Consider the following 16,236-nt stretch of genomic DNA (forward strand, 5'->3'; position numbering starts at 1 on the left):
CACTGGGGCCAGTGCTGCAATGGTAATGAGATGACTGAGAGTGTGACAGCTCTGTCTGGCTTCATTGATACACACACACACACACGGGGTCACGCACAGACGCACACACACTCACACACACACACGGGGTCACGCACAGGCACACACACACACACACTCACACACACACACACACACACACACACACACGGCACAGGCACTGTTGGCTGGACTGAATCTGCATGGTAATTAACCATAATGATGTAAACAAGAACTCATTCCGCGAAGGCCCGCTGCCGATAAGCAGCAATCTGTTACAGTATCTGTGAGATTGCTGAGATTTACTCGGCTGAAGAGCAGCCGTCGAGCTATGAGAGAGGCCCGCTTCGCATCTGATGTATCTCACGTCCTCCGCTCGTGCTCGGCTCCTTCGATCAAAGCCGAAGCATTTTTTTCAGGTGGTGCCGGAAACGTTTGATGACACTGGTGTTTCAGACTCGAACACCACACGATGGGAGGCTATACTACAGGAAAAACAAGCTTTCAGGTACACTGCAAGGACAAGGTTATGTTTGTTGACGTTTTGTATGTACCGGTTTAACTGAGGAGACTTCAAAGCAAAACAAGACACCACTGTCCATGTGCTGTCTTTCGCTTGAGTTTCTCTCCTGTCTGAAGCGGTGTTGTTCAGAAGTAGCCTCCCTCAGGCAAGAGGACCTCCTTCGAAAATCAGCATTATTGCAAATGACTCATTCCGACGATGCAGTTTATCTCAAGGAGATGTTGCTAATCAGACGTGATTGTCACGACAATTATTTTCCTTTTGGGTGGACCCCCCGAGCCTATCTCCTGTCCACCGCACCCTCCCTTAGTCGAACCGGGGGGGGGGGGATGAGTCACTTTCCTGGTTCCTGTTGTGAAGCAGAGACAATGATAGACGGGAATGCCTTCTGTTCTCCTGATTTGCCCACAATCTTCAGGTATGTCTAAATAATGCATGGTTGTTGCGGCGCACTTGTCTCGTGGCGAATGGCAGGAAAGACATCTGTTTAATCAACAACTTCCTCTGACAGTCCCTCAGTTGGGTGTGACTGTCGCTTCTATTCTCAGATGGTACCGCAGAGGGATATGAGCCTCATAGAAATTCAGGAAGCTGTCTCCAGGACTGCCAGGTACAGCAGCAGATAAAAAAAAGGGGCGAAGTGTTGAGCCCGGGTCTTATACTGCTTGGCTGTTCTTTGGTGCTTAAATTATTTGAAGAGCCCTTTTTATTGTCGGAGCACATTAATCTAGAACGAAACTGCTGCCATTTCCCTCACAGAACATCTAGGTGCAGTAGCCTTTTGTGGAACGCGTGGTTTAGTCTCTGATTATTGCTACGGGCTTCCTGTGCTTGTAATCAAAAAGCTAGCATGCTCACATCAGCCCACTCCACACAGACACTCTGGAGATTACCTCTTCAATCCCCATCAAATGTGATTACCCCTCTCGAGGTGTGTGGAAATGTCACATTTTACATATCCTAATATTTCACCTCACATAAAGTTCTGCATTCTTCCCGGCAGCGAGGGGGAATGTCAGGGGAAGGTGACGCGGCAGGACGGTCCAGTTTAACCCACATCTCTGGCCCCTCCTGCTGTGGATGCCTCCCCCTGAATCAGGGCGCTGGGGTAATTGGGGCTCCAATGGTCATTAACTTGGACTAGGTGGCAGACCACCACAACCACTATCAGTGTAATTGGGTCTAATTGGCCCAGCGTTGCCAATGATTCGGATCAGACAAATAGCAATGAGTAATTTAAATGGCTGCATGACCTTTCGAAAGCTTCAGTCTAATTAACCTTTGTCGATGCATGCAGGTACTGTATGAGGAAGTGGGCCATGAGCAACAACCGGCCACAGGGAGGGCTGGGTTATAATCACATATTGTAGGTAATCACTGGTTCTGTACTGACACCAGGTCAAATCCTCTGCGGAACATGGTGTACTAGATTTTTTTCAGCTAAGTGTGTGGTTCTACCTCAGAGCTTCCCACTAACTTTTAGTTTTTCCCTCCCATAGTTTGTGCTTTTCTCTCTCTATCTCTCTCTCTCTCGTAATTATTATTATTAGTAGTACTTTTAGTATTAGTATCATTACATCTATAATTATCACTCTTCCTCGTGTATGTATCTCTCTCTCTCCTCTCCCTCTCCTTTTTCAACCCACCTCTCCTCTCTTTCTCATTTTTCTGAGCTCCCCCCAACCGGTCGAGGCAGATGCTTGACCACAATGAGTTTGAGGTTTCTTCCTGTTAAAAGGGTTTTTTTTTTGTCTCCATAATTGCCGAGTTTTGGTCGTGGTGGGAACTGTTGGGTTTTTCAACAATTTTGCATGTAAAGTGCCTTGAAATATAGATGTTGAGATTTGGCAGTAAACTAAGAAATTCAATTAAACATTCAATTATAATTCTTCTGGATTACGTCACTCGAATGCCTATATCTGACTAAATGGAACAAACCTCAGAAGAAAGGCATTATTTTGCAGAGCTAAATATCATATTTATGAATAAACTAGATCTTTAGAATGCATTAAATATGCCCACTTTTAGATGCGAGACAAAAGATAAACATATTCACCTGACATCAGAAGCAAAAGCGTTTTTTTGGTTTTCTGTCACAGCATTTAGCCATCGTACTCCGCTGTGACATATGGTGCTTTATCTTTATAAAGCACAGCTGCATGCAGCTTAGCACCGCAGTCAAAGGTATATGGTAGAAGAGCACAGGCTGGTGAAAAATGGCATTAAAATATGGATGGTCTGCGGGGAGCATCAGTCAAATCACATTTTCCCTTCACTTTACCCCACAATTGCAGAGGACTGTGATTGTAAGTTTACCAAATTATGTCATAAAGAAAAACTGTCTCGGATTCTGTTTCTATTACAAAGGATTTCAAAGTATGAACTAAATTCAATACTGTGGGATACAACAAAAAATGTTGCGTGAACCTCTCATCCCTCTACCCCGATTAATGGCACAGTTTACTTTGCTGTGATCAGAAGCCAAGTACACACACAATCAAGCCTCTATCCTTCTTTTAGCCATTATATAATTAAATCTGGAATCGCTCGCAACCGCGGACAATAATTTACGAGAAAAAGGGGAGAGAAGCGGAAAGAGGCAAGGCTTGAACACGATCTATTTGGTGCATAAATGAAAATTTATTTATCACTCGGGGAGTCGGCACGCCAAAATGAAAGAGGGTGGGGTACAAAGTCATTAAGTTTGATACGGTAGTATTTGGCAACATAAATAATGAAAAGATCCTCCAGTGCACTTAAATACAGCAGTAAAAAAACACATTTTCAAATATCACCAGCGACCTACATTAATAAAGGTGGAACAGTAAAAGTTATTTACAGCTTAGTTTATATTATTCCTGAGAACAGAGGAGGTGCTTTTAAACCTGGTCGGCCAAAACACAATGAAAGATGAGGTTAGAGTCAACTCGCGGCCCGCACCATCAGCGTGTCGTCTGTCTCAAAGACACCTTGGGGGCACGGGCACTTATCTCTTTCATACAGTGATTGTTTGTTCTTCACTTGCTGCCCCTGTCAAGTCAAGCAGCCGATCGTGTAGGGACTATCAGCTGTCAACTTCAAGCGGCGCTCGCATGCTGATGTGTCAGCGTAAGATATTGTTTTTGTGGGAATGCTTTTTGGGAACAGGCTCGGGCAGAGGGAAGGTAATGCTCCTAGCAGCCTTGGAATGAGCCCACAGAGAAGGGTGGCTAATCCTATCATTCTACACCATTCATCTCCAATCCACTTGGCTTTCAGCGTTTTTCTCAACGGGCAATTTGTGGCTTCCCTGTTGGATCTCCTCGAAGCCAGCGTGTTATGACTACAAAACACTTCCAGGGCTGCCTGGGAGTCAGAGAGGAGGCCACTAAACGCAGTCTGCCACCCCGTCACTGTCCACAATGACAGCTGCCAACCCACTGCACACTGCCAGGAAAAGCTTAATGACAGATACTCTCGGAAAACATCAAATTGTGGCCTGTCAGCGTCAAATTAGGAGCAAAAATGAGGCTCGGTTGCCCACAAGATCATTAGTCAACAACTCAAACGCTCATTGTATGTGGATGTCACTTCCCCTCGAGACTAAGATCCTTGTTATTTTGTCTCAATAGATTCCTCCCCAAAGACTCAAAAGACAGGCTAAATTCAATTAAACAATAATGATGTTTTTGGGTAAACAGGGGTTTTCTATTATTCTAAAGGTCACAGTCTAAGGGTTGTTTAATATGGTCTCTAAAATGAAACAGGGTCTAAGGCTGAATGGATTCCAGATGGTGGCGTCCCCCTCCACACATGGAGTCTGTGGGATTCTGCCTGACAGATGCTGTACTGGCTTCCAGGGAAGAATATGAGCAGCCTTCCATGACTAACCAAGACAGGGGACCTGCATTAACAGTCTCCTCAGTCACATGTACTGTATAGTTTTCAGCTCTTTGGAGAGGAGGTCCCCCGGGGTCTGACTGTACACAAATACAGTGCACACACACACACACACACACACACACACACACACACACACACACACACACACACACCAAGGAGTGCATTGTTAAAACGCACATACACACAGGGGGATAATTTGTATTTCACTACTTGATAAAAAAAATAAAATAAATATTTATAAATCTTTTCAGTGACCAGATAATGTGATTGGCAGGTCTAAGTCAGTGGGGAATTTCCATCGTACAAACCTTAACACACAAATAAACTATCAACAATCTTCTGTTGTGTGTTGTCTTCTGAAAACTCAGTGTAATCTTGTGCTACTGCTGAGCAGCAGTTTCCCCCAACAAGCTCTGCTGTTTCCAGATAGAATGTAATAACATGGCATGCTCCATATATCACAGCAAACGTAATGAGACCTATTTAACATGTCCCGGCTCCAGCAAATAGCCTGCTGAAGCATCTTCACTCGTATCGACCCGCCAGGCAATGTTATTATCACATTCCTCTCGACAATCAATCCATCAAAAATCCATATTTCTGCCTCTATTTACGTTTTTTCGGGCCCCTCACCTGAGCCTCCCCTCGGAAGCAGACCACATACTGTAGAGTAACAAGCAGTGAGCAGAGGAGGGGGCTGTTTGACAATGTGCTGCTCATCAGGCCAGAGCTGCAGCTCCACTCACAGGCTGCACAGCTCCCACGGCTCCCCTGTGTGATGTTGCAGAGCCCAGCCGGCGATGCTGGCATTCTGGTTGTGGGCTGTGGTCAGTCAGAGCCCAGGGAGCTGTGACAGCCTGCTGCTCTTTCAACCGCAGCAAAAAAGCAAAAAAAAAAAAGCACTGAAGCATAACAGACCTCTAGGCGGAGAAGAAATGAGCAAAGAACATTGCACCAACACAGGCACAATCGCATATTCCCAAGGAAGATACACATGGAAAGACATAGAGTATGTATGCACGTGGGCACAAATGCACACTATCACTTTCCGGTACGCACTGACTGCAGCCAAATGATTTGGAAAAACACAGCTCAATAGGCCATCCAGCCATCTGATATTTATCCAGCGACGAAGACAGAGTGAGAGTGTTACAGCCTGGGCTGTTCCAGATTGCTCTCAACTTCAGTGTGGGGGTTAAACGGCAGGTTTCTTGGCTCAGGTTGATCGTCATTTTTCATCTGAAGGCCATCCCTCAGTCAGGCTCAGAACTGCATCGTATACTTGCAGTTTGCCCTGCGGGGCCAGGGGTTGTCATATAAACAATTTGAGCACATTTACCTTGACATTTCAGCCGATAGGGGCTTGGCAAAGTATCCAGCACGAGTTTAACAACTTCAGACTGAAAAAAAAAATGTACGTCTACAATTTAGTGTTGATAGTTTTTTTGAATGCAGCCTTTAATGCCACCTGAAGTAGGCTATTATCTGTAAAAATAAAATACATCAATAAAAAAAAATAAAAATAATTCTCGCCTGGGATTGTTTACATAACGTTTGCAAATAAACTCAATTATTTCTGAAGACTAAAGCAAAGAAACAAGAGTCTAATCCCGTGCCCTCATGATCCGCTGTCTCAGCTGCCTCACGAGGAAGATTTTATGACTTCACAGACTTATGGCTATTCATTCAAGTTGTTATTTCCAAATGAGTTATTTTATGGTAATGGTTAGGATGCAACACGGAAACTCAGAAGCATCCCCTTAACTGAGCCAGGAATGGCCTCAGGTTGTCTAAAAGTAACATTTTCCATCTTCCCAAGTTCTGTCCCAGTAGAGCTGTAAATCAGTATACCATCACTTAGGGACAGGGAAAGCTCTTCTATCGAATTTCTGACTTCTGGGGATAACAGTAAATGTTCAGTCCTGCACGCTGAGCTGCCCTAAAGTTAAGGAAATGCATTTCAGAGCTGAAAACTCGCTGCCTTGACATGCTGCAGTCAGAATAAGATTGGGACTGTGGCCGCTGCACTGTTTCCTGGCCTAAAGGGCGGCTTTGAGCTCTCACAAACAGGGATTAACTCCCCAGCTCAAGTTCTTTTTAATCTCTCATGCTCAAGTTTATTTTGTATTAGGCTTTGTTTTGACTCCTTCTCCTTTATAATGCCCTGGAATCCCCATTAGGGAGCCGGCTGTCTAGGATTCCTTAATGTAGCCCCCCCCCCCCGTCATTTGCCCACTTTGTAGACCCACTTGGCGGGGTGCCCGTCTTCTGTGGGATCTCTTGTTTCTCCAACACAGCAAAGCTCAGAGTTGAGTCCTTTCAGATGAGTCAAAATGAGTTTGGTCCTGATCAGCTAAGCCCAAAATGTGGACTCTATGTGCTCTGCACCAAGGGGCTGCAAGTCTGTCCTTTAACAAAGAATTAGCACCAGATAACCCTCAGAGCTTCTCTACAACCCACTCTTATATCAAGGCAAAGTAAAATGAAATAAAGGCCACATCCTTGGTTGGAGAAAGAAACTGCTGCTTCCGTTTTGCTTTTCGCTTCCGTTGTCCTTGCAGCAGGAAGAGACAAAACTGTGGCCAGAACATAATGTAATGACTGGGCTCATCCTACAAGGCCAGTCAATCACAGAACACCACTGGTTTCACTGAAGGCCTTCTCAACACAGAGCAGCTGTATAAATACATTAGAAAGGATCCGGCCTGCTCCCAGTAAAAACAGAAACTCTGTTTCTCATAAATACATGGACTATTGGATAAATAAATCCCGAGATAGGCCTAAACTAAATAAATCTTTGTAATGTGCCAGACACAAAGCAAGGATCGGGGCGCTTGTGGAGGAGCAGGCAAGCTGGTGGTGTGCGCCCTCACCGAGGCCTGAGGGGCACGGTGCTTTCTGGTGTTCCCTCTGCCCATGAAGCCTCAAACCCACCAGCTTAATATTCTGTTGTGCAAATGACATTCAAATGTAATCATCATATCTTAATAGATGCAACTGTTATTAGGGAAGTTTAAAGATCAGCAGGCATGCTGCTGATTTTCATATGACTTCAAAACACTTACCAGAACTACTTAAGTCATTTGGCTTCAGAATCTATTTAATTGCTACCTAGAGGAGTGTGTTGCCCTCAAAAAAAGTCATCATCGGAGCAGGAATGTGTCATCTTTAATGGAGCTGGTGCTTATCTACGTTTCCTCTCGCTGTTGGAAAGTACTTGCATTGATTGGCTTCTGATGAGGCCGCAGGACAGTATAGGTTGGTGCAGAAAATGTGATTTGTGGCTATTTGGTGTGATACTGATTTGTTTACCCTCTGCTGGCAGGGCCGATCCATATATCATGTGAAGCAGACTGAGGCATAAGGTCCAGAGCAGACTTGAGGCTGGGACAGTGTGTGAATGATCGGCTGCTGCCAGCTGTGGATTCTGTGGTTATTGTCTCATCTCATTCTCTTACGATTCAGCCCTGTTCACTAAACCTTGAGCTCTTCCAGTGTTTTTAAGATGAAAGTAAGGCACACATGCTTTCCGGTGTTGGACATTTAACGTAAAAAACAAAACAAGTAACAACACTGATCACAGCTTTTTTTAACCTAAAAATGTTTTCCCCAGCAACAACAGAAGAAAAACTGCTGTCAGCGAGCCAAGATGTGGAGTCGGATACAAAGACCCCCCCCCCCCCCTTACATTTAATAACACAAAACAGAGTAGTCTACATGAAGAAGCCAAACATGGAACGTTACCATTCTGTTGTGTTCTCTGTTGTTGTTGTTTAAATAAAGAAGATTAAGGCTTTTTCAAAACTGTATCTAAAATGAAAGATGCTAAATCCTTTTGTTCTTGTACCTTTTCCCAATTTCCTACAAATTTTCAAACGTAGCTTTCCTCACTGAAGGCTTACTCACTGTCGCACCGAAACACAAGAGCATACAATTTCTTTCTTTCAAGCGGCACATGAGAGAGAAACATTTCTCCGCAGATGAGTGCGAGTGCGGTGGCGTTTCCTGTACTCACCACAGTGCTCAGGTTGTGCTCCTTCATCAGCCTGAGGGAGTTCTGGTAGCAGGAGGTGAGGTCATTGGTCTCGGTTGGGCCCACATGACCTCTGGCCACCGGGCCCACAGTGTGGATCACATCTGTCAGAAGGGGACAAACACACAAAGCTCCGTTCAGCACAGCCTACTTCGAGCAAGGTTAAATAAGTTGGCAGTGTTTTTAATAGTGTCAGGATTTATAAGTACAAAGCTGTAGAACATTTTTAGCCGCCTGCCATGCAGCGGAGCACTGGAGCCAAAGTCTCTGCAATCTGCAAAATCATCATCAAACACAAAATATGATAAAGTCGGTCGTCACAATGAGACAATGGGGACAGCAATAACAACCCAGTAGCCCAAAATGAATGAATTTATTCAGTAAATGAAACAGCAGCTTAGATAGAAAATCAATTACAAGATTCTTTTATGCCATCTACTCAAATATTCATATCTCTCCCTGTACTCTCTTCCCCTTCGCATAGTAATGTCTTCACCTGTCAATCCCCGGCCTCCTTGTCTGGCCTGGCCGGACTGAGGAATGCAGCATCTTAATTAAATCATAGGAGTGATGACAGGAAAATAAGGGAATGTAAGCAGTGACTTGACAGAAACAGAAATCTTCTGCTTTCGGCCTGACTGCCCTTGGCCTTCTCAGTGTTGGACAGGACGGGTCAAAGTCAATATGCAACCGGGTCGGCATCACCCACAGAGCATTAGAGAGCGGCTCATCACGTGTGTTGCATTGAGGCAAACTAACCACAAGGGTATCAGTGACACGGCAAAAAGCAACTTTACTAAACACGACTTCTCTCGTGCGTGTGTGTTTTTATTATTATCATGTATGCCTGTTCATTCGTCAAACAGGTTATTAAGGCTTGAGTTTAATATCCTGATAATAATTCATGAAGCAGTGATTGATGAATGTTTTTCTGTTTTTCTTTCCAAAGCAGACTGTGTCAGAGAACGGAATAACACTCTCTTACTTGATTCAGCAGTGGTTGCTGGTAAATCTCAATTCATGGCCCATTAAATATAGATCAACTGTGACTAACACATTTGTAATTTAATGCATCAAGTCTGCATTTCTGTCCAGTGAAATATTAAAGCTCGTTGACGTATGAGAGCCGGGGATTCAGACCTGGTTCAGGTGAGAGCACCCGGGGACAACACAACAGCCTGTGATTTAAAATGCAGCAGCCTCGTGTGTTTTCTTACATCTAACCTCACTTTTACTTTTAATATGAAACACTTAGCCTCACGTTCCCACAGTAATAACAAATGTAAGCTATATCACTACTCCACTTTAACATAAATCATTTATGGATTACATTTAGTTCTGAGTTGTATGTCTGGGTGCATAATGGTCAGGATGATAAAATGCACGCCGAACTGCAGTAATCAAGTGGTGTTCAGCGGTATTGCTTAAGGGCTCTGGTTTTGTGTTTCGGGAAAGGTAAGAAACAAGGGCCGTGAGTGATCCTTAGCTAGGCTGAGGTTGGGCCGTAATGAGAATGGAGCTGTCCCAAGTCTTTTTCCAGAATAGCGGGCCGAAAATTGCAGAGCACAATGTGGTTATAATGGGACACGTGGCGAGTTGTTTTTAGTGCATAATTCATGAAGTTTTTCACTACAAGAACTGCAACATGCCAATTAGAGTGTGGGTAAGTGCCAAAAACCCAGACTACTGGTGAATTCATGAAATGTTAAACAGTGCTCCTCTCACCAGCACCGGTACACGTCTCCGCTCGCTTCCTCAACACATCCACATCAAATAAATATTCATACAGCTGTGTTTCTGTAAGGTGAAAGACACATCCACTTTGTAACCATGGAGGGATATTACAGGGAGGACAGCCGGTTGCTGGAGTGCTACGAAACACTTCAACAGCTGCTTCAGCATCTTCCGTAAAACCTAAACAAAAAAACGACCTCCCTGCCCTTGGACGTGGAGGAACTGAGGTTACTTATTTTGTTCAGGGGGGAAAAGGCTCAGCCATTTTCTAAATCCAACAAAATCCAACGATTATTTGCAGTGCAATGTTGTAGGCCATTAAGCTGCAGTGAAATTATAGGATTTTTGTTGAATCCTAATTTTTTAAAGTCTAGTGAGCATGTCCTGAAACAAATCCAGTCCAGCAGAGATACTCAAATCTAAATAATTAGATCTGCAATAATAACAAACACTAAATAAATGTCAGCATAGTGCTTCAGTTAAGGACACTTTGACCTTGAATACACTCTTTCCTTAAGGTTAAGACTCCCTCTTACTTTGTTCCTCAATGTGTTTAAAGACTGGGGTTATTTATGATTATTTATGGCTGCTCTGTTTTTCAATACATAAATTATACAAAGATGCTCTTTGCAATAAGAGTTTGAAAACCTCTGGCAGATAATCCATCCAACGTGCGTCTTTATCACCCTTGTTCTTTTTCTCCTGGTGGAGCGCCTCAGCTTTTATCATTATTTGCATCCATTACCTGACAAACACATTTCAGTGTATCAGTATTTTTTATTTATTTATTTCTCCTTACTGAGAGGCACATACCGACACATATATATCATTATCTGAATGCAGCCCTCATACCGGAGGCACATAAATCTCAATCTTAGATTGGTTGAGATGATTACTAGCGGTCCTCGAGCAATTGCGGGGTTGGGCTTAATTGCAGGGATGATAAAAAATGCAGAAAATGTCCTGATGAAACAGAGTCCATTAAAGGGAAGCTCTTGTTTAGTATGTTGAGAGGAGATTAATCAGTCAGTATCACAAAAGTGGGGAAAAAGGAGGAATTCATTTGTTGAAAATAAAGACAGAATTTCAGAATTACCTTGTAAAGTTAGAACAGAGCGGGACTACAGAGGCTAAATTACTAGACACGTCGCAGCCTATAGTTTGCTTTCAGAATATGAAATAAGTCATGAAGGGTTTTAACGAAACTCACACTATCACACATAACACAATACCCCGGCTGCATCCACTTCCTCCAAGTCCCTCGCCTTGCCAATTCCTCCAGTATTTAATTAGCTTTATTCCTCAGCACTTTTTCAACCACTATATCTGCACCGGATTTGTTTATTGTGGTCTCTTGCTTGGGGCTGCAAGGTCAGTAACACAATTGAACCTGAGAAGAATGATGATTTCCATTCAAAGCAGACTTTTCTTTCCCTGTGAGTCCATATAGGCTCTGCAATGGAACAAAAAAAATTAAAGTAAAAACCCTGCAGGTTTATTCTTATTATGAATGTCAAAGGTGTAAGGACTCCTGGTGCGAGGAGCCCATTAAATACCATAAGCAGACTGATATTGACTGACATCATCTATTGTGGTGGGATGACGCTTTATTTTTAACAATGTAAGTGCATTTTGCAGCATAACAACAGAGGGAAAAGGTCCCTCCGCCGGGCGCCTGGTTCAACAGGGTTTTGCTGAGTCTCTTAATTTGTCATGGGTGTGTTTGGGGTAAAACGTGCAGTAAACCAATCAATGTGCAATCTCCCGTTCCCTTTAAAAGCCAGGTTAACTTGCACCTTGGCTACGATGCCGGATTATCCAGGTAGTAAGAGGGAGCAGTTTTCTGCAGAAGAAACAAATCTACATGTTTGCAAAGGGAAAGTGTGCGAGCAGACCCTTAGTGTGGGTAACAAGCAGAGTGTACAGGAAGCAAACAACCACACCTCTTCTTATTCTTATTCTGCGACCACTCAGCATGAGCAGATCTCTGCAACCTTCAACTCTTAACACGGATGCAGTGAAGTCTTTCAGTTGTTTGGTGAATTTTTTTTCAATGCAATGGAGGAGCTGTGCCATGGCATTCTTCAGCCTGTTTCAGTTTTCTAATGTGCCATGATTAGCTGTCAGTGCTTGGAAATCAATACAATATGGTGAAACATGTATCAGGCTGCACAACCAACAGACATGTTTTGATTTGATCCTTTTTCAAATGACGAATACCAAGAAATGATGTGTTTGCATTTGCCCCATTCCCGCAATAGGGAAAAAAACTGCTGTATGTATGCAGCGTGTATATTGACCCTACTAGTGTTTCTGCTATTGTTTGACCTCAATCGTCCTTGAAAGAAATCACAGGATAAACACATTCCTGGTTAAAGTAAAGTGCTCACAGCCTTTGTCTGAACACCCTCCGCCCCAGTGTGTGGTTTGTCTTTCCCCTCAGTTCGTATGGGAGAGCGTGAGGCTTCTGTAACAGCGAGGGACCCTAGAGAGTAATGAGGCAAACACTGTATGAAGGCGAAGATGCTCCTAAATATTTACCCATCAGGTACAGGGGTGCTTTAATCACAACAGAAGTGTAAAACAGAACTCCCACACCCCCTCCTCCAGTCAGACTGATAATAAACTTTATGTAAACCAGAAAGAAATAGAATTCAGGGTGTGAGAGTGTTGTTCTACAAATTCAAATATTGTGAACTACTCGACTACTGTTGTGCGTTAGAAACCACACAGACACTGGTGGCAGCATCGTTTTGAGCACATCAACACATTACATTGCACAATTTTAACACAATGCAGTGTGACGAGAGGTTTTGTTCAGTGAGCCATACGTCAATAGATTATTACACAGTTGTATCAACATTATCTGCAGTGGAACTGATCCAGTTCACATGATGGTACAAAGCCAGTGTACAGTATTTGAAGTAGCACTGATAAAAGCGTATTCAAACACATTTAATTATTCATATATTACATATAGATTACATTTTAGGGATTTTCCATGTATTGTCACTGACTCGGTTTCAAAATGCACTTTATTATTCTATTTATTTGTTTATTTGACAATGGGAAAATGCAGTGAAACATTATAACTAGTTGGATGTAGGATTTCTAGCCGGAGATGATTTGCAATACTTGTCCCTGGTTACAATTTACTAATCTAAAAAGATCACAATACATTGGGCCATTGGAAATACAAGTTAACCTGACACACAGATAATACATTATCAAAATACATGTGCACAACTGCATGATCAGTGATTGCAGGTTTGGTTTCGTCTCAGCCAGCGTTTGACCTCTTAATTGGATGTTTTCAGATCAGTTTGTGTTCTCTGGAGTTGGAGAATTCCAAAAATGTGTTCCTATTACTGAAAAACACGACTGACTCAAAGTGGTTTTGCGCTGGGCCACCCTGCAATTACCAATCACCACTCTCCTGCTTGAGACTCCACTGATGTTTGTCTGATGAAGGGAGGATGTCCATGTTTTGTTCAAACCAGTTCCAGATTGAAACAAATATTATCGCAAAACAAAAACTATAAAAAACATCATCCAAACTCTACAGGAAACCATTCAAAGGCAACTGTAATGCAGGTTGTATTTACTTAATACATACCTATTCAGAACATATCTCAATATATCGCTGCAGATTGCAATGGCCCTTCTGTGCACTGTGACGCTGCATTACGTAAGGACATATAAATATCAGATAAGTACTCAATATTGGCACATTCCTGCTGATAAAAGGCTCAGATTAGGAGCAAAAATAAAGATAAAAACATAAATGATTGAAATAATTCTAGATGCAAGTGATTATTGGTACGTCTGGGCTGCTCTGGATGGACCGGACACACTGTGACCCCTTAATATACCAAGTGTAGAGCAAGTGTGTGAACATCTTAGATTAGCCTACTAAAATATTACTCATCTCGGGGAGAGCTGCCGGGGAATAACTATCAAGGGGGACATGCTCACTTCAAAGCCGCCACTTTCTCAGCAACGGAAAAAAAATCTTTTGAAATATCTCGACTTCATTCAGGAGAGAAGTGCTGTGCTATTTCAGAGGGGGACCAGCACTTCACAGTCTAATCAATGTTTCATTTTGACTTGCCTCCGCTGACTTTGAGGCTCCTTTAACATTCCACGTAATAACAATCCCAATAAGACCTGAACGCATTTGCTATGGTGCGGCTGCTCCTGAATGCTCCCATTCTCACCAACAACCCTGGAAGTGCATGTATCAACACAATGAATACCAAAGACATGTGTGTAGTTATAGGAGCCTCATCCAGGTCCATTATTATTCACAAGAGCCAGCAGACAATGACCAAACCAGTTTTGTGCCGCCCATGGCAATTATCTTCAGAATCAACAAAGCACATAATGATTAACAGTCCATTAGGAAATTCAACCAGAATTGAATTTAAATACAGTCACTGTTTTTTTTTTTAGTTAAGCCCGCTTTTGTATGGAGAGTGGACTGCAGGCTTATTAGTGTGTGCGAGCCGTGCTCAGGACGCAATAAAGTTCTTATGACTGATGCTGGAAATCAGTGACCTCATTTGATGCACAGCACTCTGGATTTCACCGTGGAGGCTGAGCTGCTTTCAGAATGTGTTGGAGCCAAGAGGTAGCTCAGTCACCATCTAAGTCTCATTGTTAAGGCTGGATTAGCACAAGGAAAAGGCTGAAGTCATTTAAACATATTGTTATATATATATATATATAGTCCCCTGATTATGAGGGAAAAGTTCCTCGCATAACAATATCTGTGAAAGCGACATGACAAAGGTTGTACCGAAAGGAAAGTGAATCACAGCTGGATGTAGCATTAAACCATGGGATTTTCTTTTTAATCAATGAGAAGATGTTTGCTGTTTCTTTATAACTTTACTTTATGAATCAGAGAAAATTATAAATAAGGAGATTCTCCCTAACACACAACAATAAACAGAGATAAATCTGTTGCTATACTGCTGTACCCGTTTCACTTCCAGCTTCATCTATCAACAACAGCAGTTTTCTTTTAGTTTACATAAAAAAATACACACACCTACAGTGCATGTTATGATAATAATAATAATTATCATCTTCTACACTGTTGATCCTTTCAGTGCCGCGGGGGAGCTGGAGTCAATCCCAGCTGACATTGAGTGAGAGACGGGGTCCACTCTGGACAGGTCGCCAGCGTGTTACAGGAACAACATCCAGAGACAAACAACCATTCACACTGACATTTACGCCTTCTGTCAATTTAGAGTCGTCCATTAACCTAACACCCAATCTGCATGTCTTTGGGCTGTGGGAGGAAGCTGGAGTACCTGGAGAAAACCCACGCACACATATGGAGAACATGCAAACTCCAAACAGCGAGGCCGCAGCCGAACCGAGATTCAAAACAAGAACCTTCCTGCAAACCACCGCACCACTGTACCACCATATTGTCATTATTATTATTACTAATGACTGCTTCCACACATGACAGAAAATAAGTGTCAGTCATTGTGAACAGAAGGGGCATGTCTGTCTTTTGTAAATCATGAATCTGACTCTTCAAAGTGTTCAATGGCCCATGAAAGAAAATAAGAGAAAGAGACAGAGAGAGAAAAAGAATGAGAAACAGAGGGGGAGAGAGAGAGAGAGAGAGAGAGAGAGAGAGAGAGAGATGGCATCTTCCTTCAAAGGATTCTCCAGCATTTCCCGTTCCTTCATCTCTACATGTAAATCACTGTCAGATGTCAGAGGGGTACAGGGCATGTTACTGAGTTTGGCAGGTGAGGATCCGCCTGCGTAAACACATACATAGCAGTTTAGACTTCCAGAGCAACCGTGCACCCAGTTTTTCTTCCGCTACAGTGCAACGTAAAAATACAGTATAGTGTATCAGAGCTGTGTCATGCATGTGCTCAAACATTAACTAAAAGATGTATGAATGTTTGTACCCATACTGACTGTGAGCATGCGGGAGATGGCTGGGTCCAGGCTTGTCACGGTAGTCGATGCTACACGGTGTGCAGGCACACAATGATTGCATAACTTGCCCACT

The 16,236-nt window shown here is 43.0% G+C and overlaps 1 protein-coding gene across 3 annotated transcripts in view; it reads right to left on the bottom strand.

Annotated features, from left to right (window-relative positions):
- Nucleotides 1-16,236, bottom strand: part of macrod2 (mono-ADP ribosylhydrolase 2) — a 412,908-nt gene that overhangs the window by 117,955 nt on the left and 278,717 nt on the right. For all 3 annotated transcript variants that reach the window (XM_034607896.1, XM_034607897.1, XM_034607898.1), the window contains exon 6: nt 8,439-8,560. In XM_034607896.1, the coding sequence (XP_034463787.1) occupies nt 8,439-8,560 (122 nt within the window). The remainder of the gene's footprint in view (nt 1-8,438; nt 8,561-16,236) is intronic.

The sequence above is a fragment of the Hippoglossus hippoglossus genome, chromosome 15 (assembly GCF_009819705.1).
Source record: "Hippoglossus hippoglossus isolate fHipHip1 chromosome 15, fHipHip1.pri, whole genome shotgun sequence".
In the NCBI taxonomy this organism is placed as follows: Eukaryota; Metazoa; Chordata; class Actinopteri; order Pleuronectiformes; family Pleuronectidae; genus Hippoglossus; species Hippoglossus hippoglossus.